This window comes from Oryzias latipes, chromosome 14 (assembly GCF_053564925.1).
Source record: "Oryzias latipes strain Hd-rR chromosome 14, Olatipes_Hd-rR_3.1".
Lineage (NCBI taxonomy): Eukaryota > Metazoa > Chordata > Actinopteri > Beloniformes > Adrianichthyidae > Oryzias > Oryzias latipes.
In genome coordinates this window covers 14,882,086-14,908,540 of record NC_136250.1, presented here as the reverse complement: position 1 = coordinate 14,908,540, position 26,455 = coordinate 14,882,086, and the positions used below count along the sequence as shown (strand labels likewise).

The 26,455-nt window shown below is 37.7% G+C and overlaps 2 protein-coding genes across 4 annotated transcripts in view; both read right to left on the bottom strand.

Moving 5' to 3' along the window:
* Window positions 1-315: 315 nt before the first annotated feature.
* On the bottom strand, window positions 316-9,644 carry dnajc18 (DnaJ (Hsp40) homolog, subfamily C, member 18). Of its 2 annotated transcripts, none has more exons than XM_078930579.1 (9): window positions 9,484-9,644; window positions 9,082-9,319; window positions 5,555-5,723; window positions 4,440-4,585; window positions 3,395-3,601; window positions 3,114-3,229; window positions 2,772-2,881; window positions 2,507-2,679; window positions 316-1,704 (listed from the first exon to the last, which is right to left on the bottom strand). In XM_078930579.1, exons 2-9 carry the CDS (start codon window positions 9,206-9,208, stop codon window positions 1,580-1,582), a joined length of 1,173 nt encoding a protein of 390 aa, XP_078786705.1. In that variant the 5' UTR covers window positions 9,209-9,319; window positions 9,484-9,644; the 3' UTR covers window positions 316-1,579. The 2 variants fall into 2 exon arrangements, with proteins under 2 accessions (XP_078786705.1, XP_078786706.1); XM_078930580.1 differs by having other exon boundaries at window positions 9,489-9,626.
* A 1,498-nt stretch (window positions 9,645-11,142) lies between these two features.
* Window positions 11,143-26,455, bottom strand: part of ppp3ca (protein phosphatase 3, catalytic subunit, alpha isozyme) — a 29,053-nt gene continuing 13,740 nt past the window's right edge. Inside the window, exons 7-14 of one of the 2 annotated variants that reach the window (XM_004076366.5) lie at window positions 22,483-22,560; window positions 20,562-20,656; window positions 19,504-19,629; window positions 19,338-19,415; window positions 18,937-19,021; window positions 17,209-17,306; window positions 16,371-16,421; window positions 11,143-13,862 (exon numbers count right to left, since the gene is read on the bottom strand). In XM_004076366.5, the coding sequence (XP_004076414.2) occupies window positions 13,684-13,862; window positions 16,371-16,421; window positions 17,209-17,306; window positions 18,937-19,021; window positions 19,338-19,415; window positions 19,504-19,629; window positions 20,562-20,656; window positions 22,483-22,560 (790 nt within the window). In that variant the 3' untranslated portion in view covers window positions 11,143-13,683. The remainder of the gene's footprint in view (window positions 13,863-16,370; window positions 16,422-17,208; window positions 17,307-18,936; window positions 19,022-19,337; window positions 19,416-19,503; window positions 19,630-20,561; window positions 20,657-22,482; window positions 22,561-26,455) is intronic. The other variant, XM_011483498.4, reaches the window with a different exon arrangement.

Genomic DNA, 26,455 nt, shown 5'->3' with positions numbered 1-26,455 from the left:
ATTATCTAATATGGATCGAGACGAACCACAGTAAAGCTTTGGTCTCCATGCTGTGGGTTCTTATTGAAGCTAATAATTTGATGTGCAGCTGTATTTTTAAATTAAACTTTTATTTTTTCAGTTGTGGAAGTTTCCACCAATTATTTGAATAAGACCATAATCTAAATAACATTGAAGTTTAAGTTTTTGGTCAAATAAGAACAAATTTGAGTACCATCCTATATATTTGAGTATAATTCGAGTAGATTTGACTTTATAAATATGTGCAGAATGTTTTTTTGCTGACCAGGCCACAAGAAGCAAAGAGGCCAACTGTTCTCTGGTTACATCTTTAATTTTGTAGTACTTTTTGGCTGAAAGCTCCAGTCCATAGAGATTCCTTCCACAACCCTGATTTCTTTTTGTTAATCACAGTACAAAATTGACACGATATGCAGCTGGACAGTGTGTCGCTGTTTCCACTCATTTACAATGATACTGCATGTATTTACCAAGTTGTCTGCTTAAACAAACATGAATTTAGTTGTGTTTTAGCAAGCAGCTGTAACAAGAACAGAGGGAAATATTAACACAAAAATGTAACTCATAAACCTGAATATTCCATGAATTTGAGGACGGCTAAGGCAGTTTGGCATGACAGCAGGTAACGAAAGAATTGATGACAGCAGAGGGTCGACACAGATAAGATATTATAAAGTCAGCTTTCTATTTTTTAATGGGAAAAGAGCCATAATTCCAACCCCTTGACATTTATTCCAGCTTAGATTTTAGGAGCCTTCTCCAAAAGTGGGGGGAAAAAATACAATTAAGATGAAAAAAGGAAGCTTGTGCATGGCTTACATGAGAAGGTTTAGCATGTAAGTCCCAATACCCTGATGCAGATTTAAGCTCAAAATATGGCATAAATATTGAAGGGTGAATGCAAATTTGTTTTTAAAATGTCCTTAAAAAAGGAGGAGAAAAACCCGACAGATACCTGAGCAGTGGTTCAGGGAGCTGCAGCTGTCCTATGGTACACACAGCCTGAAAAAGTGGTCATAGGGTTTGAGACACTGCAGGTCAAGTTTCCACGTTTTTCTACTTTGAAGTTGGAGTAAAAATTCATCAAACAGAACCAACCTTCTATGATTTGTCCAGCTCTTCAGCTTAAGTCACTTTTTCCTACAGAAAAATATCGAGCCAAGACGTTTAACTAACATTCACTCTTTTAAACTACTAAATAAATACATCTAAAGACAAAGTAATTACATGAAAAACATAAATAAACTACAAACCAAAACCCATTAAACGTTGAGAACATACGTGTGCCTTTGTGACCCCAAAGGGAGACTGTGTAAGTCATGCCATTTCTATAAGAAAGTTTCAAGGCTCAGAGACGTCAAAACGTACAGCCACGCCACGCCGCGCCTGCATGTGGCGCTTTTCTCAAAGCCACGCCTGGCAGCCAACATGCAGCTGTTCTCCGCCTTCTGAGAAGAGAAGGCTCGCTCCTGTACCCAAAGAGACTTCCTTACAAAGTGGACGGATTGGATAAAAGAACACACTTGGCTAAAGAACAGCAGCTCGTTCCAAACAGACTTCATTTGACTCTCAGTCGCCCAACCAATCGGTGCAGTTTGTCACAGTTGTCCAGCCTCATTGACTCCGCCTTCTGCTTTAAGCGCTCATCCCGGTACAGCTGTCCCAGGTTCGCCAGGTCCGACTCTGAAAAGCGATTAAGTGGATTCAAATCTCTACTCTGACTTCCTCAGTCAAAACAATAAAACATGCAAACATTTGGAAAAATAACTTTCTGGGAGAAGGATGTGCAGCTACATATCATCAAACAATGAACATATCTCTGTCCAAACCGTTGGTATTTTACACAAATTTCCAAATGACCAAACGAAATTGTGGGATTGCTCTTCAGCAGCTTTGCTTAAATATTCCGTGGTTTACGAAAGTCTTTGTTTTGATAAAAGCCTTCCATATTAAGCCAAACTTGCAAACACACAAAGCTACACTTTTTTCCCCTAGAGGTTAAAAGCATCTTTTCAAAGCTCTTTGTGTGTCGGCAATCTAAAGTTTAAGGGATTAAAACACTGGACTGCATTTGTGTGACTCTCTTTTGTGTTAATATTTGATATAAAAAACACTCCGGTGAAAATCATGTTTTTAGTGTTTTTAACATGTTCTTGAGGCTTTTTTGTTTTTTTTTAATATGGAGGATATATATCAAGAGTAATAAGCTCAAAATTGCATTTCTGAGTAGTTTTTATTCAAATCGTGAATCAGAAGAAGAAAAAGATCCTATTTGTTATGTAGAAAATACGCTGGTTGGACTAGCCAGCCTTGTAGATCATGTCCTTTTTTAAAAAACATTTTAAGTTTGGTTTTTGGTCACTTTACTGTAGAATTATAGCAAGAAAGCTCACCCTAGGTGAAATGATTTTTAAAAATTGTTTTACCACATCTATAAAAGAATTTAAAGTACAATTTTGCAAGTTTTAGTAACATGAAAGCTCACTTTGCTGCTTCTCCTTCCAACAGCTGTTCTGCAGGTGCTCAATGTAGTCACTTTCAATGGATTTCTCCAGCTCCTCCAGTGCAGAGCCACGGTACTCCTTCTCAAAGCTCTTATCCACGTAGTATGGCACGCCCATATGCTGCGTTTCTCTGGACACCACCAGCCCCATGGACCTGTCATCGAAACACTCAGACCGTCAAACCACGGAGAAACCTGAGAGTTTACTGAAATGGTTTGGGGACAGAAAAACACTGTTTCCGCTCACGGCTTGTAGAACAGACTGTAGGGCGGATTGGTGGCCATCATTTGAGTGAACACTGATATGAGGATTAACATCAGCACTGGCAGAAGCTGCAGAAGAGCAGTGAAGGTGTTCTGTGGGAAGATAAAGCCAGCAATGATTATAAATAATCTAATACTGCATGTAGGCTGGTTCCACTCTTCTGTTTTTATCTGAGATGAAATTTTTCTGCACCATTAATGTACAAAGGTAAAAAAAAAAAGAAAGAAAAAAAGACAGGCATCCACAAATTTCAGTTTCTTCCCTGATTTTACAAGATCAATTATGATTCAACTCCTTGGATTTTGAGGGGGTCTTTTTATTGACCTGACTCTGGTTCTCTTCCACCACCTCCTCACGCCTCTCTTGATGAGGACGTCGACGGCGAGGCTGACAGAACTGGGCGTAGGAAGCTCCCCGGTTAGTGTAGACATGAACGTTTCCTGTAGAGTCAAAAAGGAGTCAATACTCCTACAACTTTGACTATACCACAGGAAAATTTGAAAAAACAAAACAGAGATTCTCTTTCATCCGTTTTCAAGTCACTAAAGAGAAGTTTTTATTTACTTAAATCTTCTGGTGCACCTGCATCATGGAAGGGTTCGTACCTGTGGGAAACCGTCCCCCAAAGAAAATGTTGAAGAGCTCCTCAGGGGAAATGTCGGCCTCAAAGTCTCGGTTGAAGCTTCGGTAGTGTCCGGGACGAGTGTGGCCCGAGTGCTGGGACGGGGTCGAGGCTGCAGATGCATCTCCAAATTGATCGTATTGCTGCCTTTTCTCTGCATTGCTCAGTACAGCGTATGCATTACCTATTGCTGCGGGGGAAAAACACACACAGGAAGCACTTAGCTGTAGCAGACATAGACAGCTGCGGTTATAACAGCAGTCAAGTGAGTTCTTTTCAATGATAGAGCAAAGTGAAGAGTGTTACATTAGCTCTAAGCGACATTTTTCTTTTTAGCATGTGCTTGCTGCACCTCTAAATGATTTAATGCTTTTCCTGCAGGAAAAACAAAGATCAGAGTTTGGCAATTTTAAAAAATTTAAAGTGGATTTTACAATCGGAACTAGGAAAACACCAACTCTGACTGCAGACCAAATGTTTTCTGCAACTAATTTAAACCAATGTTTTGAAAAATAAAAATTTCTGTGTGATTTTTGGTGTGGGCAGAACTAGTTCCCCTCCCCATTACTGAGAGCTCAGAGCAGGGAGCTGGTCGCCCCCCAGTGTATTTTCTATGTCACATATAAGCTCTTTTTCAAACAACATTTTACTGTTTCATCCTGATTCACAACGATTCAGATTTGGAAATATTCAGAAATGCAATTAATTTTCTTTATATGTCCAAAACCTTTTGGTAAACATAAAAAAGTTGATTCTTTTTAAGATGAGTTTCCTATTAGAAACAGGTTTCTGAAATCTAAGATCATACCCAGGTGATAAATGTGGTGATAGTGTCATGGTGAGGGATTCTTTTGCAACAGAGAGGGCAGTAAAAGTAGGTGTAGATATTTTTCTCTCCCAAAGATAAGCATTTTCATTATAAACTGCAATTCATCTTTTCTTTGTCTATTTCCATGAGTTGGTTAGGTGTGGCACTAAAGCTCACACAACATTCAGTCAAGACACTTTCTCTACTTCATCAGTTATACCTTTAAAGGCATCTGTAGCTCCTGGTGCAAAGTTCTTGTCTGGATGAAACTTCAGCGCCAGCTTCCTGTATGCTTTCTTCAAATCTTCATCGCTGGCATTTTTGCTAATGCCGAGGATTTCATAAAAGTCTTTACAATTCTTTATCCTAAAATTGCAAGACACGTTGGCTGTCAAAACTCAAGCTTGGACAAGAAGGCAGACAAAAGCACTGCATTTTATTTTGTTTAAGTTCACATGAATTCTGAATTTCAGGCATGAGAAATAAATAAAACACAGCAGCAAATAAACACAAATACTTGGACCACTAAGTGTTTTTTTTTTTTTTTTAAACTTGTTCTGTCCAACAGCTGAGCAAACAGATTAGAGCTGAAGGCTTTTTGTGTTGGACAGGTTTTACTATCACAAAAAGAGGTTATATAGCTTCGAGAAACCACTAAGTGTTACTTTTTAGAGTATAAGAAAGACTGCATGAATGTAAAAATCACAAATCCAACCTTAAAGCAGGAAAAGATATAAAAAGAGTGAATAACAAGAGCAATGTTAACGGATGGTTCCTGATTTATTCCTTAGCTTCACTTTAAGGACCTCGATAAAAGCAGCTGTTTTGCCAGTTTATCTGCAGATGGAGCATTCAGATGTGTGTTAACAGCATACCAAAAGGATTAAACAACATTAGCAGAGATTGTACAAAAGCAATTAATAGGGAAGCCTTCTAAATAAAATTTTGACAAAAACTGTTATAGAATTCCCAAGGAAATTCTTGGCAAGGTCAGATCTTATCAAGGACTGAGAAAGAGGGGAAAAAAGCCACACAACAGAGCAATTATGTAAAAAACTGTAGAACATTTACAACAGTATAAGGACTAAGGGGAACTAAGCTTCTGCCATGTTCACAGAAAACACAAATCTGGAAGGAACCAAATGTTGCAGTTCCGTAAATGCCCACTAGGGGCTGGTTTAGCAATTTCCCCATAAACTCTTGTGTTAAAAAGTCTGTACTGTACATTTGCTTCTAAATCTGCTCCATCTTGGGCCAAACCTAGTTTGCGGTGTGATACAAACGGACATATGATGTAGCTGGGATTTTAGAGTTGTAATGGATTAGTGACTGCACCTGAGAACACCCTGGCGTTGATCCTCAGTATACGTCTTCTTTTCATCACTATTTATGCTCCTCTGCTCCTGGTCGTCCATGTCCTCGTCTCTCCAGCCTGATGGAGGGGGTACATGGCTTGTTTCAGGTGGGGCGCAGCTTCCATTTCTCAGGATGGCATCTATCAGAACTATAAAACACAAAAACAGAGTGTGATTAATAGAGCTGTGACGGTGTTGGATTTTTCATCACCGCGGTGATGAACCACCAGGGGGCGCGGTGTCGCGGTTAACCGCAGCCCCCCCCAAAAAAAATAATCCCCCGGCGGCCGCATCATAAATACTAACAATTACAACGTAGTATTCTTTATTATAAAATAACAGTAACAACTAACTACTACCCAACTAATGAACTAACTATATATCAAACCCATATAGGTGTTGTGGATTGACTGTGACTGTGTGGGTCAGCGCTGCATGTAGGAGGAAGGTGCGTGTTGATCCCTCTGCAGCGGACCGTTCTCTAGCTGCACGCGAGCCTTCACCTGTGCTCTTTGGTACACACATCTTCTCAGAATATTAAATATTGCCCAGTAATAAACAGACTGCAGACACTTTGTCACTTTTCCGGTAGCCATGAAGAACACGGGGCAGGAGGCTCCGCCTTTGTTTATACAGACACGTAACGTTACGCTGCAAAAAATAGTTCCCAAACAAAACATGTAGTGTTATTCATGGAAATCTAACAGTGCGTGTTCATGTTTGGAGTGAAGGTGAACCCTAATAACCCCCCCCACACACACACACAAAATCCTCTGGCGGGCGGCCGTGCAGCTTGAAACGGAAATGACTACAATGTAAATTAACAATTAGAACGCAGTAAATTTGTCATATTTCCTCGCGAGACGAAAACGTCTGTTGTAGAATGAGTTTGTGTGCTTCTGAAAGCGCGCTCCTGTGTGTAAAAGGGAGCCGCGTGGCACATGCAGCGCGGAGGCACTGAGAGCGCGCGCCTATGAGAGAGAGCAGTGGGAGAGAAGGAGAAAACAGTCTGAAAGAAAGAAGGAAAGTCTGAACACAGGACTAGCAGAAAAAGTCAATTATCAGGAAAGATGAATGTGTTTAATGTGTTTATTATAGCTCCATTCACGCGCCATATGCAAAACTTAACAAAAAACAAAAAACGTGCGGTGATGCGGTGATGGGGCCATCACACCGCGGTGATGCGGTGATGCGGTTATCGTCACAGCCCTAGCGATTAACAGATCATCCAGGAGCACAATAGAACCTACTAGTGTAGTATGGCGTGAACAAGGGGGGCGCAATTCATCACAATCAAAAGAAAGTCTGGGTAAATCATAGGCCATTACAAAAGAAATGCATAAATAAATTGCCAATCATCATCCTCAGCGTAAGAAAAGACCAACTGATTGGCATGCAGAACCGCCAATCCAACATCCTCAGATACATATGTGACTGTAATTTAACTTTTAGCTGTGGATGTAGCTGATAATGTGCCTTATGTTGTCTTTCAACAGGCCAAAGGCCAATCACTTAAAAAGAATCTCAAACAAAACACACACAGAATGTTTCTAGCACACCGTGCGATGCAACGCCGTTGAGATGACAACCATGAACACACAGGTAAAATTCAACAAGCCGGCAAAGAAAAATGACAGAAGAACTTTTGATCATGTTGTAATCTTTCATATTCGTCTGAATTCATCAATTTATTTAAAGAATAATTGTCTGATTCACTTTAAAATCTGCTTTTGATAATAGGTCTGGGTATTGAAGTTTAACATGAACATTACAAATGATTTCATAATAAAGGATTTTACTCATTTGGAGCCTGCTGTTTCAAAGGTAAATGGTAGGAGGTAAATATACGTCTGTAGTGCTTTTCTACCTTCCCAAGGCACTTTACAGTCACAGTCCCATTCACACACACATTCACACACTGCTGCTCCGCTGCTGAACACTAGCGCCACCGGAGGCAAGGTGGGTTCAGTGTCTTGCCCAAGGACACTTCAGCACGTAGGCGGGCAAGGCGGGAATCGAACCTGCAATATTCCGATCAGGGGTCGACCGCCCTCACACTGCACCACGGCCCCCCGTAGTAGTTCGCAAGCAAATAATGTGGGTACCCCTGGCGTGGCCAGTCCTGTTTTTTGATCCAATCGTTTTCTACAACATAGTTTCAGCAGAGTGACAGGAGTTCATCAGGAATTTGTCTCCAAGTTGTGTTGGTGCACAGCAAGCTCACCGACACATCCCATGATCCATCTGTCCTCTGCTAGCTTACAGCCCCTCACTCCCCCAACCAAAGACTAGCGATTCAACAAAAATGGCGAGCAATATCGGAGCTATCCCGCCGTACAGTTTAGAGCCAGATACCAGCTCAGATAAAGAAAATAAAGACGTACATGGATCTAGTTGTCTGAAAGTGGATGCATCAGAATGTTGCAGAGCAGGAAGCTTGTGGTAGTAGCATCTACGTAAAAACCAACAAGCATCTTCACGTCTGCTCCTGATTCACAACAGTTTGAATAAAGAAATACTCAGAAACACAATTTTAAGCTTAATTTTCTTTATTTACAAGTCCTTCATGAGAAAACTGCCACAAGAATATGTTAAAAACAATATTTTTATGTCTAGGACTAGTGTAGCAGAATTATAAGGGATTTAAATAATAAAATGTATTAAATTATATTATTAAGGCTGCACGATATGAAAAAAAACTTGTGATTCGCGATATTAATGATCAAAATTGCAATGAGAATATAACTTGCGATACATGAACAAAGAGCCAAATAAATGCATCATTTCCATTTAAATAAGAGTCATACCTTAAACTATTCTCCAAATGACCCTCGTCTACATAGAAGGCAGAGGTCTAAGATAACAGGCTTCCATCCGATTGGTCAACATCGTGAAGGGGGTGCATCTGATTGTTCAAATTCATAAATGGATTTATTTGATTCGTTAAAAAATTCTAACTGCCATAAGATTGTTTTAGCACATTTAAGGGAACCATTCATTGCAATTTTGTGCATTGCATAGCTTGATATCGCAATAATGATAAATTTGCTAAATATTGTTCAGGTCTAATTAATGTGTATCATATTTACAATAAATGTGCACTGAAATTAAAGCGCAATGTTTTTTGTTTTTCATTTTTATATTGGGAATCTGTAATCATAGTTTGACATGAAAAGAATTTTAGTGTTTTGTGGTTCATTTATGAACTCATACAACGACCTGCTGACATCTGTGTAGACAGTGATGCTGGTGTGGTGGTCTTCAGTCACAGAGATCGTGTGTGATCAACGCTCTGCAGATCAACTAAAACACCTGAACGCTGACCAGCAGGTGGAAAGAAAAAAACACTGCAGGAGAGCTCCAAACAAACGGCCTTATCTGACAGGCTCGACAGTTATCAAGTCTTTAAAGGTTGAAAGCTGAAAGGCTGAAATAAGAGCAGCAGACGTGTAGCGTTAGCTGATCTCATCTGACCGCCGTTGCACAATGTGCGTCAGCTAATTTTACCTCTGGCCCGGCCGCTGGGGTGAACCCTCTGGGCTTCGTAGAGCAGCTGGAGAGCTCGGTCTGTCCGTCCCGACCGGAGGCTCAGCTTGGCCTTCTCTATTAGCCGCTCCGCTTCTTCTTTGTCCATTTCCGCGTTGCGGCGTCAGTCAGCAGGTCCAGTCCGTGGGTGTGCGGGTCTGTCCCGAGCTAATGTGGGTCAGTATCATGTGGGGGTAGACGAGCTAGCCTGGAACAGCTTCTGTACAGACAGTCGTGTGACGTTAGCGAAGCCCTTTAACTGAGATGGCAGAGGCTCGACTGCGAGTAAACTAGGAGCCGGTCCATTATTCAGACTCAAAAACTTGGAGTGCTACTGTTTTAAAATAATTTCTTTAAGTGAGGCTAGTTAGCAATCATACTGACTGTACATTTCTGAGACTCCTCTCCCTCCTTCCCCCTCCAGTGATGGACAAGCGGCGGTGGGCGGAGCGAGCAGGTAGATGTCACTTCCGGTCAAATCAGCTCTAAATCGATTTAACAAATGCTGGCTGGATTTTCCGTTAAAGCTAATATTTATTTTTGTTGTTTTGAAAAAAGACTGAAAAAAAACAACAACCTCTGTTCAGTTGTAATAAACGGTTAAATTGTAGCTGTTGAAAAAACCAACATAGACAAAAAAAAATCAATATTTGATGAAATCTTCTTTTATAAACATATCTGAACTTTATTGCATTGACACCTTTGAATCAATTTATTTGATTTGAATCAATTAATTTTACAATTATTGCAATTACCTGACAAAATTCAACCGTATTAGTTTGACATTTAGTTGATTACTGTCTATATATATTTAATTTTTCTTGATTAGGACTTCTTGTTCATTGTTGGTTAAATTACGTCTAAAGAGTAATTGGTTACTTTACAGATACTGGGTAAGATTGTGATTTAATTACTTTACTCATGACCCAAATTTGAAAAAAGTAATTTACTACTTGTTATTTAACTTGATTTTCACATACAAATTCTTAAGGGAAAAAAGCTTGCAGAAACAAGATACACCTGTTTTCCTTTAACTTTATTTTGTAAGCAATCACATTGTGCAGCGTGTAAACATGGTTCAGGACATAACCTGGGTTTATTAAATTCAGACAGCAGTGTGTAAATTCACACAAAAATATTGTTGCAGCGACCATGAGTATCATTTGCCTTAAGCTTGGTGTGGCTACGCGATCTTACTAGGATGGATTGCTCATTGACACTGTGGAAAGCAGATCATCTCTAGGACAGAACTTGCATTTAGCTCAATGTTTTGCTTTTGTTTAAAAAAAAGCTGGAAAAAATGCAAATATCTCCACTTGCTAAAATAATAATTCTGCTTTCTTCTTTAGATTAATCTCAGTTTTGTTTCATTTACCTGAAAGAAAGTGTCAGAGCTTAGTGTTTGTGCAGATTAAGTTGTTTTATTAATCACCTATAATGGTTTCACTGCACCAAAACGTGAGTAACAAAGTAATGCTGAGGGTTTCTACACTCTAGCAATTGTCATTTATTACTCAAATTTGGACAGTAATTTGTGATGTTCCTCTGTTACTAATTAAAGTATTTAAATGACAGTAGTTTGTTACTTTCTAATGCATTATGCCCTTTACAACACTAAATGGGATCATTTTGCAGTCCAGCGTCAACACTGCAGTTAGGAAATGTATATCAGATGTGTTTTTGTATCAAACTTATTCTAATGTTAAAATAAACTTGTCAAAATTTTCTAAATTGAAAAAGATCTTTTGTTTAAATTACTTTACCAAGATTCAGCACAGCAGATCCTCCCGACGTGTATCATTTGGTGCTTCCTTGTTTGCATCAAACTCAAGGAAAGTGACGACTTCAGCTGACTTTCACATCTGTGGAGGTGATGCATTTTTGCTGCGTGAAGTTTTAACTTCAACGCACTCTTGACATAGTAAGCCACATCTGAAACATGTATTATATGTCGATGTAGATACAGCAGACTTCTTATATTGCAGCGACTGTGAATGCTGGGAACTGTACCGGTAATGTCTGGATTAGAAAGAAAACCACATGTTTTGCTCATGCATATTTTATTCAAGAGTAAAAAATGTGATTTGTCCCATAGGGCATGCTTACAATGTGTGTATTATTTAAGAAGTCAAATGCCAAAACATATTTTAATTGACAATAAAAAATGGTGCAAGATTAAATTCATTATATTTCTTTGATGAAGTATGCATGTAAACCACACAAGAACCAGAAAAGGAGGAAGGAAAAGAACCATAAGCTAAATTGTAACAATAATAATATCAGCAGTAAATATAACCAGAATACAATATTTCCTGTTAAATGTAAGCGTGACACCTGATTTTCCTTGTGTCCAGATCATTTACATTTAAAAACCATGCTATCATGCTTTGGCAGCCTGGAAAGTTGCTTTTCACTGAGATTATATTCATTCACACTACTGAACATTTTCTGTACATCAGTACAAAAATAAAATAAAGTAACACAAGGCTTCACACTGTAAAAGGGCTTTTCTGCATACAATAATTCAAAAATATAAAATGAAAAGCAGTTGCTATAAATAATGAATTGAAAAAAAAGGTCAAAACAATCAAAGGAAGCCTACTTATAAAAAAATATAAAACAAGGCAAAACTACAAATATAGCTCAAAACAAAAAAGAATTCAAGTTTACTATTTAAAACACAACTATCACGATTATAATCTCACGTAACAATTAGGAACTTAATTGCATGCATTGATGCGTTCCATACCATAGATGCTGTGTTAAAAGTCACTTTTATGTACCCCCTCAGTTCACATACTTTGATCAATTGATACAAAGATAAAATACAAACTTGTAAAATAAAAATCTGATGAATGACAGAAAACTTGATTAATTTCTTTATGCAACCGGAGCTTTCAAAGATTTTAAAAAGTTTTTCTTTTACCAAACCAGAATGTTTGATGCTTAAATATTCTCTTGTTTGAATCTGGATTCTAAGGTGGTCACAGCAAATATCTCATGTCTGTATTCCTCTTTCAAGTATAATCTGATAAAATAAAGTCTTCTAAAGAAACAAGACATTACAAATTAAAGCATTTGGTGAATTTAATATGATAAACTCATAAACCTAAGTTATATGATGCCCAGAAGGTTTTTCTGATTGCCCTTTATCAATACATGATAAATCAGCAATAAATAATAATAAAAAAAGAAAACAAATTTGTCTTCCTTTGTTTAGGTTCATCAAATTTATTTTTTTACTTAAAAGATGCATATGTGTCTGTATGGACCTAAATCTGCATATTTCAAATAAATGATTTTCTATGATCTTTAACTAAAACAGATTGAAATAGTTTTACTTCATAAATGTCTAAAACCTCATTCTCCATTTGACAGAGTATCCTGTTATAAGTATAAAAAGCTCTTTGATTAGGCAGCACAGAAAAACGTGCAGAAACTTATCCGCTGCAGATGTACACGTGTGACATGATTGCACATATTCCTATGATCTCTGTATCTGGAAGCTGATGATGAACGACCGTTTAGCTTCTGGAGTGCTCGGTGAGTCCCAGATAGCTCAATCAGTTCTCATCTTAAAGATTCCATGTAAATGCGGGAGAAGTGAGATGATCCAAGGCCACCAGCAAAGTGAATTTCATCAAGGACCTGAGCGGAGGCAACCCAATCTGTAAAGCAACCTGCTGGATAGTTCGCTAAAGGAGGAGGAAAGAATTTTGACAGAATTCTGACCCACTGAGATTCACCTGATCATGCTGATGAACACAAAGGAGGGTCCTGTGATGTAATTAGATGCAAAATTTCTGTGCTGGTCTGTGACAACGAGCAACCTTCAGCAAGCAGTGGAATGCTCTTTTTATCCCCTCCTTCTCAATCCCTCACCTCCTCCAAGTTTGATCTTGCTGGGAGGTGGCTGACGTCGAAGGAAGACAAAGAAAGGAGCAACCGTGAAGATTACCGAAGCATACTCCAAGGTGGATCTTGATCTCAGACTCTGGCTATGTCCAATATGGGAAAAAAGAAGCACCTTGTCCTCAGTCAGTTGCAATTAAGTCAACAGATTTAAGTCACAACTTTTTCCTTCAGAAAGTGATGTCTAACATTAACAACACATGTTGTCCGCTTGATGTGAATTTGTGATCAATTCATAGTAAATACATTATAAAACACTAAGATGATTCGTGCGGCATGGACAGTCATCTGTTTGCCCTGGAATAAAGGAGCACGTGTGTCAGCACACAAACAACAGTCCCAGCATTTCAGTTTGCATTTGGGTTCAGAGAGGGAACAACAATCAGACATGACTCTCAGTTTCACTTCTTTGTAGCCAGGTTGCAGCCACCAGGTCTCTTTCACCCCCTGTCCATGAGGCAAATGCCAGACTCCCCCTTCCCCTACTGTGCAACGACTCACTGTCATGAAATAAATTACCTTTTCATCCGTTTAAAAATTTTCTGCAGATTTCAGGTTCTATCTGTGGGCCCTGTTGGATTTCTATGTTCTAAGGCCTGAATTTCTGATTTAAGCAAAGTCTTGCTGCGCAGAGCAGTGGCGGCGGCATGGTGCTGAGGCTCTGACAGCACATCACTGGATGTTGCTGTTGTCTTCTGTTCCGTTTGCTTCGGACATATTCATCTTGCCCATAGAGTTGCCCACATGGTTCACTCCATCCTTGCGTGGTGGCATGCGCTCGTTGATGCGGTCTAAGCCCTTCGCCTCCTCAAAGCTGGTGATCTTGTGCTGGGGGGAAAACCCACGGATCGCTGAGGAAGAAATGACACACATAAAAGGATCAGGATGGTGTAATGGCACAATCTCAGCATATTCCTAGGATTATCTCCAGATGTGGATTTCCCCCCCTAAGTTATTAAATGCTGCTGGGATTTCCCTGGAATGTTTCAAACAAAAAATTGTTTCTAAAAGTATGTTTTCAATAACACTTTTTTTTTTTAAATATGATGTCGCAAGTTAATAAAAAAAAAATTAATATGTACTTTTTTAACCAAACCCATGCAATCTTTTCTGTCCTGTAGGTGGGGCTAGTTTGCCTATTTTTCTTCAACCTTACAATTGTGCTCTGTTCTGGTCAATCCCACAACACATACCCAGTTTCAACATAAAACCCTCTAAAAAAAGGAAAAAAAAAAGTCCCATAGCTGATTGGACATTTTATTGTTGTTTTGTTTGGTAGCTGTTCATGTGCAATCATTCAAAAAAAAGTCAATTTTCTTGTCCAAATTTTTGCCTTATTCAGTCAAAATATTCAAACTGCTAGTGGTGTATGGAAACTGCTGTCTCACGCAGGTTTCTGAGTATAGATCACAATAGGAGTTTAGCCCTCAGGATGCGTATTTGATGTTGATAGTCCTCTCTTGTTTTCATGCATGCAACACTTCTTAGTACCAGATGGAAGTCATTTATAAGCCAAACCCCAAACAACGAGCGTTAGTTATGCATTCCTAGTAGCATTTTTCCTTGCAGGGTTTAATATATACTGAGCATTGTCTGGTACTTTAAAAATACCATCATTTCTTTTCATTTTTTTATTGTAGCCTATTTCACAAATGTGATATGAGACGCACATTTTTTTCATCAATCTACCAAAGTGAAAACAAGCTGTGCCCACACTGGTCTTTTGTTAATGCATCTCCTTGCTTCACTCAGCCTTGCGGGCAGCACTGACCATACATGCACGCTATAATCTTAAGAAAGAGCATAGTTTTGCTCACATTCTTAGTGATTTGTATTACAGGAAAACGATATTTCAGATGTTTCTGAGTATTATATAAATGATACACAGTAAATGATCATTATTATTCACACTTTAAAACAACCTTCATCCCAGTAATAGTTTTATTGTGGAAAATCATTCATCCCGGCCTTGAAAACAACCATATTTGCCAAATTTTACCCGATTCAATTACTTGATATTTGTATTATAACATTTTAGGTCAAGGCAAATTCTTTAAGTAAAGCCCTTATGACTGAGCAAAAATGACACAGAACAGCCTGGATAAAAAAGTGAAAATCCAAGAATCTAGATAGAAACGACAAGCCATCCATCAACATTGGCTCCACTGGTCATTTGTTTTTATGAACGCTTTTTTAATATCATTTTTGATATTGGTAATATTCAGATGAAACTGGCATATTCCGGCTAATCTATCCTGAATAATTTTTAACCAGAACATTAACTTTATGCTTTATGTGTGTTTACAAAGCATTTAGGGGAGTACAAAAATTTGAGTGTGCATGTAAAACATCACTGGCAAGAAGATTTATGTTGTGCCCTTGACATTCCTATTTTGCAAAGGTTTGGACAGATTGTACATAACTGACATGGCATTTTATAAATAAGATATGATACATTGAAGTTGTGAAAGTTATCACAAAATATGTATTTTCTGGAACAGAATGCTTTTGTTGTAAACTTCTGCACAACAAAGCTAACTTGCATGATCCACTGTGTTAAATAAAAGTGGTAACTGAAAAGCTTTTCTAAGTATGAGTACCATAACAGCAGTAGTCGCAGCCCCGAAAAACGTAAGTTATTTGATTCAAATACAAAAAAAAGAAAAAACAGGAAGCAACTAATTCTTGCTTGGAAAAAACACTCATTGTGGAGAGAGTCAGTAAGTAAATTGACTGGATTGTATTTACCAATTATATCCTTTTAAAGCTAATTTAATAGCATTCATTATGTGGCTCCAGGACATGACATTTTCAAAATAAAAGCATCATAACAGGTCATGTGTTTACCTCTGTACCATTTGTGCAGAGAGTTCTCTAATAATTCTGTAACATTCATGAAATAAAATTTCTAGAGTTTGATATTTATTTTCTAGAATCTCACATTTATTTTGAATTATTACTTGCTATGGTATCTTTTCTTATCTTCAGTAAAAAAGCATTCTTTTTTTAAATACATTTTTTCAAAACATCACTTGTTTATAAAAACCTACCACCTTTAAGCTTCATCAAAGGTAACCATTTCATGTTTAAAATTTTAAATTCTTAAAACTATTAGAAAATCTGTTTTTCTCTTCAAATTTTCTATAAATTGACCTAAACATTGACTACTATTTTGATGAACCAATGCATTTTGTGAATAAAGTTTAGTCACATCCGTTGCTTTTTTTTTAACGCAGCTTTAAGACACACCCTTTGGGGGTATTGTTTAAAGTACTGTGTGTTTGAATTTGACATGGGTCTCTTCAGCAGCAAATCCTGGAATATTATTGACATGGATGGGAGAATGAGCCCCGCTTTACCTTCTACGTCCTCATCATGCGGCTCGATGGCTTCAATGGCTTCAATGGTGGCTGAAGGGGGGAGGAGGGGAGGAGGTTACTCATGATGAAGCCATGCAGATGTACAGTGCAGCCGCAGGGAGAAGATAGCTCATGTTTTGGCCAGATGAGCTCTACATGTTCACTGCCAAACTCAGTGAGGCACCATGCATTGATACCGAAAGAACTACTGTCAATTCATTTAAAAAAAATAAACTCAAAAAAACGACCTTTGGAGAATAGAGAGCAACAAAGCTGTGAGGATAAAAAAAAATTGCTGAGATGAGTGGCAGAGTTTAAGAAAAAAGACTCGTACAGCAGTTTATGCTTTTGAAGAGGTCATAACCTCCACACATGAGCAAGAACTTACTCTTGAAAGTCCTGCTTCTCATGGGCCATTTTCTTCTAATGTGAGTAAAACACATTTTGTGTTTCTATTTTTTTTGTAAGAATACTTCAACTATTATTTTTGGAGATTAGCCATTCTATTTCAATCAACCAGTCAGCCTTAAAATGGGAATGTTTTAAAAAGACATCAAGACATTCACTCTGCAAACAGTCAATCCAGACTGCCAAATGATAAACTTTTTAAGACCCTAAAGGCGGTTTAGTTCTGAGCTTTCAGCCACCTGTACAGTTAATACATAGGTTTAAAGGTTAAAATATAATATATTAGAGTAAATACAAACGTTACTTATTGCAAAAGTTAAAAAAGAAGAAAAAGAAAGGGAAAAAAAACACTGAAATAGAAAAATAGCATTGCAATTGGGAAAAAAATCAAGGAGCAAACATGAAGACGGATGCTGAGCCTTGTACGCACCACTCTGCAGTGTCTGCCTGCCTCCAGACAGAACCCCACTGGGCAGCATGCCTGTGGGAGTCAGGCCCTTCAGCGTCAGCACATTTTCACTTTCCTCTCTGCAGGAGAAGCAGAAACAAGGAAAAAAAACAGGTTAAAAAATACATCTGTCAATCTACAGAAAGACAGCCCTCATATTTTCACCACACATAAACCATTGGCAGCTTCTTGTATTGCTGTGTCCGCGTGTTTTGGTCAGCAAAGATTATTTTTCAGTACTTTAAATCTTGTAACATTTGTTTTGATCCATTACAGCTTCAGGAATTTCATTAGGTAATTGTAGATCCTTAAATCCCGCACATTATTTACCATGACTGCAGAAAATGTAGAAAAAGCTGAATAAGCTGTTTTAAAACCTGACGGCTTGAAGTAAAAGTGCCCACACCTGATGGTTTGAGAAGGATAAGCTATAGATTTATTAAGATGTGGAAAAAAAAATTTAACGCAAGTTTGTATTTTTAAGCTAACAGGCTCTCTTTGCATCTCACTTCCACATTTCTACATTTTTTCTGGGCAGAATGTTTCACCTGAAACTCCTATTGAATGTCAACAAAACAGGAAATATAATTCTTCTGGGCTTTTGAGGTTATTTGGATTTTTTGGGGAGAAGCAGAAATTAACAGTGGCCAAATAACAAAAAAATAATAAAAAAGTCAATAAAAAAATGGGAAAATTTTAAAAATTAAAAAAGACAAAAACAGTGATTGTATTTGACCAAGTGGGTTTTTAAAAGTTAAAGTTTAAAATATGAAAAGGAAAAATAGTTTTTTTTAATTATTATTTTCTTAATTAATATTTTCATTTTCTCATTCAATATTGATTCATTTAACATCCAGCATTGGTGATCAAGTAAAATTATTTATAATGTTTAACAGTTCAAAATGTTAGTTTCAGCAGGGCAGTATAACAGTGACCTTATGACTTTCAGCTTTTCATTTGTGCCTGATTTTCATAGATTAATGCATCGTTAAAGACTGGAGGCACTAAACCATAGGGAACGAAGGTTTATCACAAATCAGTTCATGTTATGCCTTTCACATCTACACCCAGACAGAAAGTACCCAACATTGCCTTCAATTTCCAGTGTTGTCCTGATCAATCTCAGCTGCATCTCAAACTGTGATGAGGAAAATATGTTTAAATGCTCTTTTCTGTGCATTTAAATTAGAATGATCAATAAATCATAAAATCATATTCTGAAAAAAGATTCTAGGATATTAGCTCGAGCAACATCTGGCAAGAGATGTAAAAATATATAAAAAAAATTATGATTGGAAAGGAGCAGTATAAAGAATATGATTTTTATTTAAGAACAGCATTATCTAACCAAATCTCAAATGGATGTACCTACACTTACAGCCTGCACCCTGGAAAATTAAGTGTAACTTTTTTTTCTTTTTCTGTTAAGTGTTTCCAAACCTTATTTTTATGTTTCCTTAAAGCAAACCTTGATGTTTAAAATATAATATCCTATCAAAAATTCCTTGGATTATAAATTATCTGTCATTCCAAAGCCTTAATTTATGCTTTTGTTCCAAATCTGAGCAGGAGTTTCAGATCATTGAGAAGAGTCTTAGGGTACCGTCAAAGCAACCTAATCCCAAAAGGGTAAATCCTTTTTCTCAGACATCATAAGAAGGTGAGAACAAGACACACACAGAAACACACAAATTTGAAGGAAAAACCTACCTGAGAACTGAGAACATTTTGGCCATCTTACCGATAGCACGGATCTTGTTTCTGATTACTTCCTTGCGCTGTGCAGCTGCATTGGCTACAAAAAAAAAATAACTTCAATATTAGTATGTCCGAAAAAACTTGTGAGATATATTTTTAGTGATAAAACAAATACAACAAATACAAATTAAAATGCATCGCTGCCCATAGCTGTCATGGCACACGCAATAATAAACTCCTAAAGCAAAAATTTGTTATCCATCAATTTTCCATATAAATGCAGTGATCTAAATAGCAGCATGTAGGGTTCTCAGGAGATCTCGGTCCTCTTTTTATGTGGGACATGAACCTGCATGAAATAAGTAGAAAATTTAAATAACAAATTATCAATTGTTCTTCACAGAACTGCTCACCATCAAAAATTTCATCTTCATCATTCATGAGTTCATCATCGGAGCAGATACTCAGCACATTCACCAGCATTTCCGTGACTTCAAAAAAAAAAAGAAAAAGAAAGGAAGTCACACATGACACGTTAAAACAGCATTGAAGCAGCTGACCGATGTCAAAACGTCATACCCTTTTCTCCCACAAATGGCAGAGACCAGGTGAAGACGTCCATGAAGTTGGGCAGCCAGTAAGGGTGTGGTGAGCAGTTGAACTGCCGAATGTTCATCACATTGTTTTCATATTTCAGTACAGCAGCTGTTGGGGAGGCAGATGAGGGAAGGAAAAAATGGAGGCTTAGTTCTTCACACTTTGCTACTACATTGTGGTTCATCTGAGGCTGTGCTTCCTCCCTGCTAAAATCAGTTTTTGAAACGTCACAGTCGCGCAAGGGGGTACTTTCTTTTTAAATGCAAAATAATAAAAACACGCAAATGTGCGATCCAAGGGGAATTAGTGCAAATAATATTAATTATAGCACATAGAATGGTTAACGCACCCTCACCTTAAACTGATTTTTGTTTAAAAAAATGTCTAAAATGTAGCTAAATTAAAAACAAAAGCATTTTCAACCACTAGGAGGCCTAGCTGAGGCCAGGGATTGCTGACACTGTTACATCAGGAGGAATGAAGCCACATGGAGATAGTCAGCAGTGCTGACAGCCCTTCCCACGCGCGCCATCTCCCAATGCCTATGGCAACCAAGACACAGATCTGAGAAAACAAACAAACGGGGCTCCCTGATGTTTTCTGGTTGAAGCGCACAACTAAATGCACTCGCATTAATGCACACACTTCAGTTCAAAACATATTCACAGATAAGTCACAAGGAGCCCACGGCTGTCCCTTCATCATTCGTAGGTCTGCTTTATAAGGGTTCTGAAATTACTCATACCCCCTTTGAGATGTGCAGCTCCTCGTCTTTGCTGATCAAGCAGCTGCATGTGAGGCTGGCTTTCATCAAATCAAAATCAGTCACATTAAAAAGGCCAGGGGTACAGTTGTTACAGAAACAGCAGAGAAAGTAGCTCCTCCTGTCCCCCCAAATACATAAATTATGAAGGAAGAACAAAACATCTCAGCTTTCCCATGCAATAATAGGACACATACATAAAAAAAAAACAACAACAACAGCAAATTTAATTCAAATGGATTCAAACAAAGGGGTTAAAACTAAAGGATCTTCTGACCTTTGTTGTTGTAAACATCCAGGTAGTTTGGTGCAGAGAAGATTGTAATGAGGGAGGGGAACCCAGTGGTCTGACTCTTGCGATACATCCGGTAGCTTCAAGGCCAAACAAGCATCAGCTCAGACAGAATTCATTTTTAAACAGCAGGAAAAAAAAGAAAGAAAAAAGAAAGAAAAAAAATATTTTTTTTTACAATTTCTTAAAGGGAATTCAATAACAAAAGATACAAACTCATATTTATAACATATTATTTCAATTCCCTGCAATTTTCATTTTTAGAAACTGCAGGTGAAGAAATATTAACTTAACAAAGTCACCATCTTGATTTAATTAAGGTCTGCAATCTTCAACACTTCAACAGCCATTCAGTGATTTCCCACTACATCCCAGTAGGAGCCAGAAAGTCTTTCTTCCCCCTTTAGTAAATTAACATACTAATTTGTTTTTTATGTATTGATGCTATTTTGATGAATACGAATAAATTATTGTTCTTTGGCTTAAAGAAAACAAAGTTAAAGATAAAATACCTTTTAATTTAAAAAATATATATAAAATCGTTTAATTTTGACAGAGGTTCACATGACTTCCTTTCAAAATAAAAGTCACCCTATGTCACATGGAATCATGTTAATGCAACAAATATAGTAGTAATTAGTAGTAGTAAAAAAAAAAAACCTATACAGCTTATTTTACAGTTAGTAATTTTATATTTTTATTTTATTTTACCAACGCTGAACTAGAAGTTTTTGACAGATTTTACCAAGACATGTCATAATGTTTTAGTTCGACTTTGGTGACTTCTCAAATCTGCTTAATGGATTGTTAGAGCATCATGGGTACTGTAGTGATGAGCCTAACAGAGTGATTCATAAAGTCCGCCAACTATTTTTTCAATCAGCTGAATAGTGTTTGAGTTACTTTACTCTTTTTTATTTTACAACTTAATTTTTTTTTACTTTACAGTTACTTTTTAAAAGTAAAAACTATTTTTTAACAGAGAGCTACACTGGAGGAGTACAAGAGCCACATGTGGCTGCAAAACCTCAGGTTGTAAAGTCCTGAACAAAGAGAACAGGTGAAAGCATTCCAAGTTATTGCACGGGTTAGTGTTATTACCTGGTACTATGTTACTAAACCCAACAGATGCAAAGAGTTCACTTTTTTTTACAATTGTGTTGGACTTTCGTTGTCATGGAAAGGATGTTAATCTGTTTCAGAAGGGTGAAAATACTGGTTCTGGAAGCATCTGAGGAGACTCCTGAAGACTGCAAGTATAGTGAAGATCCTGCAGTTTTTTAAGAGGAAATGTGGTCTAAAAAAAGATCTGGAATGATGCCGCAGCTATGATTATTAGTCCAAAAAAAAGGTCTTCAATTGGCACAATGCAATGGGACTTCAAAGTATTGGGAATAAACAGCAGTGAAGCTTTAACCACTTCATTCCTTAGTTTACTTGCAATTGTTGTAAAAAAAAAACATGTTTTTGTGTTTTTTTCCGGTTAAAGAAAAAATAAAGAGGAGGCCTGGTTTAAAGACACCTTGCAAATCAGTGACAAACGTCGTGAAGGGTTTAAAAACTTGCCAGTGAGGGTGCCTTCAAGTTGCAATGAACAAAAATATGTAGCTAATTCACTATTTAATCCAGGACTCCACTTAATTTAGCAACACTTTGAACAAAAAACATTCTGCATAATATTTTTAGCATTTAATTGGAGATAAGGCCAGGCATGAAGCGGTTTAATGTTGTTCAATAGAATCGTAAGCATAAAATACAACAAAAAATGAGTGATCAAATGTAAGAGTAATTCCATGTAAAGTTAGTGTAGATTATTTGTAAATTAAGCAAAAATCTTTGTCATCCTTAATTGAGAAAAATGATTACTCTCAAAAGTCTAAAATAGTGTTTTGAGGCGACAACATACCCAGCATCTTGTGCTTCATGCGCTCGGATAATGGATAAAAGGTTATTGCTCTGCAGGAACTCGCATACAGCCGGATAACTGAAAACAAAATAGAAAATAGTGTTTTTGCAACAACCTTTGCAACGGTGCAACTTTGAAAAAAGGCACAATGTTACAATAAAGACACAAATGACATGTTCATTTGTGGCACAATACACTTTACTTAATAAAGAGATATGTATTAGAAATTTCTTATAAAACCACCAGGTAGTACTTCTGCACCTAAAAAAAATATTTTGAGTGGCAATAGACACTATTGAGGTGATCATATATAGAATTCTTGACATATTTGATTTGATCATTTGACATATGTTGTGCAACATACAGTGACAGATGAGGGGAAGAATCGTGGGTTCAACTGTGTCAACAGTTGTGTCTTTTCTCAAAGATGCACTACACTTTTATCTATGCATTTATTTATTTATTGCCTCACCAACTACCTCTCTTTGTCTTTCAGGTTTCTTTTTTTTTTTTTTTTTACCCAGACAGACATTAAATTGTTCCATGAGCAATCATGATGGAAAACATGTGATTTCCCACTTCCTGCTCTTTAAACCAGAGGGAAAAATCTAAAACAAAACATGGGTCTGATGAGTACCACATTGTTTCTCTTCAGAGGAAAAGAAAGCATTTGATCTGGTGAACAGAGATCATCAGACTTGAGTCACATTGTCACTCACTGATGCCTCCAGGCTGGTTGTTTGCTTAATACACCTTTCAGCAATTTTTCAACCAAACACAGCAATGACTCTCAAAGGTAACAGATTCTTACACTATTATTGGCTTTACATGAGTATAACTTGTTCAGTAAGTTTCTTCAAGGCTACAAATGTTAAAAATTTGTAATGTAAAGTATTTTTGAATCATCATTTATCACCTGCACACCCAGTGAATGTAGCATCTGCGGGTCAATAAGGAGCCAGTGGGGGAACCTTATTAACGGCTAGACACAGTAGTGGGCCTTAAGGGCCGGTGTGTCTGCATGTTTTCCGCACATATCCGCACCCTACTCATGGCTGAATACCTGGACCAGGTGTGTCCAGAGCATGGCAGAGCAGCGTATGTTTGAAAACAAGCAGGAATGTGGCGCTCAATGCCCATCCCTGGACAAGAGTGCGGCTTTAGGGTACTGTACAACAGCCTTACCCGCACGCCGTAAGTGGGTGATATTTACATTTGTAAAAGTACTTCACAATACCACATATACAACAATTGTACGTGCCATTTTGGATGGAACCACAAGACACACCTGCACTCCCTTTAAGGTGCGGCCGCTCCTCTCTACGACCCTTCACGGCAGATCAACCACAACCCAAATGCTCAACCTGGGTGCATGGCACTTAGGCTTAAGATAGCTCACTTCAATTGCTTTAGGCAGTTATAGTGATTATAACTAAAAGTGAGCATATAAAGTCATTACTAACAACTAAAAATGTTTAGTTTTTCTTTGTAAAGCAACGTGCCCCAACTCCAAGATTTACTGTCACCTTCTGCTTTGTTTCAATTTGCTAAATAGTTCTTGCAGCAATAGTAACAGCATTTTTTTTACATTTATACAACTGGTTTAAATAGATTTACAATGATGACAAAGTGAGAAGCAGAAATACACTCAGTGAAGCGTTAATGTGTTTGACAGTGCAAAATAAGATTACCAACAATTACTGCATCCCCATAATTTTTAGCCTTTGATTCAGTCAATTGAAAATGTCAAATATTGAACTGAGGCTAGTATTTACCAGTTATTCTTGTGTTGCGTTTTACCCGAAATCCTCTTACTTTGGTCAAACAATGGTTAAAAAAACAAAAACAAAGTATCAGTCCGGATGTTTTACAAAAGATAAAATAAAAAAACAGTAAAAATCTACGAATGAAACTAAATAACCTCTAACATTAGTAAATAAAGCATACAGTGAAAAAAAAAAACAATCCTCAGTAACAACGCTTTCCCATCTGAACATCCCAGCAGACCCACCATCCATGTACCCATCAAACTTTCAAAGATGCGTGAAATATTTACATGCTCAAAGGTTTGTGCCAGAAGAAAAAAACAGGGAGACTGCCATGCCCTCAGCACCTGGCCAAACTGTGCCACACTCCTATGTAACTAGGTCACATCCCTTACATTCCTTTAAGAGTAAATATATGTTGAAGAGGAGAGGAATAATGGGTTTTGAGCGTGTTTTTCTTCATTGTGTAACATTTGCACCTCACAGCATAGTGAAGTACTGCTCTCAAAACATGTTATGTAACTGTTTCTCAAAAAAATAGAAAGACGTTCACATTTTTTTCACCATAGTTATTAAGACAGTGTTTGCATGCTTTATAGAATGAAACAAAAGTTAAATGAACATCCCTACATCCACTAATGTACTCATGTATTTCCTGTCTGTTGGAATATATCAGCTTACTGCTGCAAGGGAGCAGAATCTGCAGACGGGGCTTGGGATCAGTCCTCCCTGTGTGAGAACACACGATGGAGTGAGAATGAGTGAGGAACTGGACCAATGAGAAGGAGTGAAGAAGGCGCTGCAGAGTGGAAGTGCTGCATCGTGAGTGTGAAACTGACATCTCTTTTTTTCACCAAAGATCATCCATCTGGGATGCCAGTGGTCATCGAATCATTTCTGACAGCTTCGCAACTATTGATCGTTTGAAAATATTTACTGTTAGTTCAGGGATTATAGAAAAGATCTATGCAGTCTTTGTATTTTTAATTAGTTTAGATTTTCTGGAAAAAATGAAGAAAATAAAAATTGAGGAAAGAAAGTAACGATAATGTCAAGGCATGGACTTATGTATAAGAATGGGCATTTTTACTACTCATAGTTATTTATAAAAGTAACCCCGTCTCTTCTGAATAATGTAAAAAAGTCTCTAATTAAAAAAAGAAAAACATCCTTGTGGTTTTTGTGTTTTGTGTTTTTCTTTTTATTAAATTGAATTTAATAAAAAGAACGGTGCACGGTGGAGCAGTGGTTAGCGCTCTTGCCTCACAGCAAGAAGGCCCCTGGTTCAAGTCCCGGCTGGGGGACATGAAAAATACATCAATGGGGGACCTTTCTGTGTGGAGTTTGCATGTTCTCCCCGTGCATGCGTGGGTTTTCTCCGGGATCTCCGGCTTCCTCCCACTGTCCAAAAACATGCTCCATAGGTTAATTGGCAACTCTAAATTGTCCATAGGTGTGAGTGTGAGAGTGCATGGGTGTGTGATTGTGGATGTTCTACCCTGCGACAGACTGGCGACCTGTCCAGGGCATCCCCTGCCTACGCCCAAGTAGCCGGGATAGGCTCCGTCAACCCCGTGACCCCGAAAGGGACAAAGCGGTACAGAAAATGAATGAATGAATAAATTGAATTTTAAAGACCCATTGTGATGAAAACAGTGTGTTTGGCATTTTTAACATGTTCTTGTGGCAATTATCTTATGATCGGGGCATATATCTAGAGATTTAGCTCAAAGTTCTGTTTCTGAGTATTTATTTATTCAAATTGTTGTGAATCAGGGGAAGAAAAAAAATCCTGTTTGATATAGATCCACGTGGGATCTATATCAAAAATCTATGTTTTCCTCATCTGAGCTGGCATCTGGATCAAAACTGTACGGTTGGATAGCTCCAATATTGCTTGGCATTTTTGGTGCACTGGTAATGTTAGGATGGTGGTGAGAGGGGCTGTAAGCTACAGGGAGAGAGTGTAAACTGATGGATAACAGAAAGTAGGGCGGGCTTATTACACACCGACAACTCAGAGGTGAATTTCTAATAAACTCCTGCTGCTTTACAGAATTTCCTAAAAAACAACAACAGTTTTTTACATTTTGATTAAAAACGGCATTATTATAATTAAAAGACACTGGTTTTACAATAGATCAAAAGATGATCGGGTGGGACTTGAAGGACTTGCTCCTCTGCAAAAAGCAGCAGGTGCACCCGAC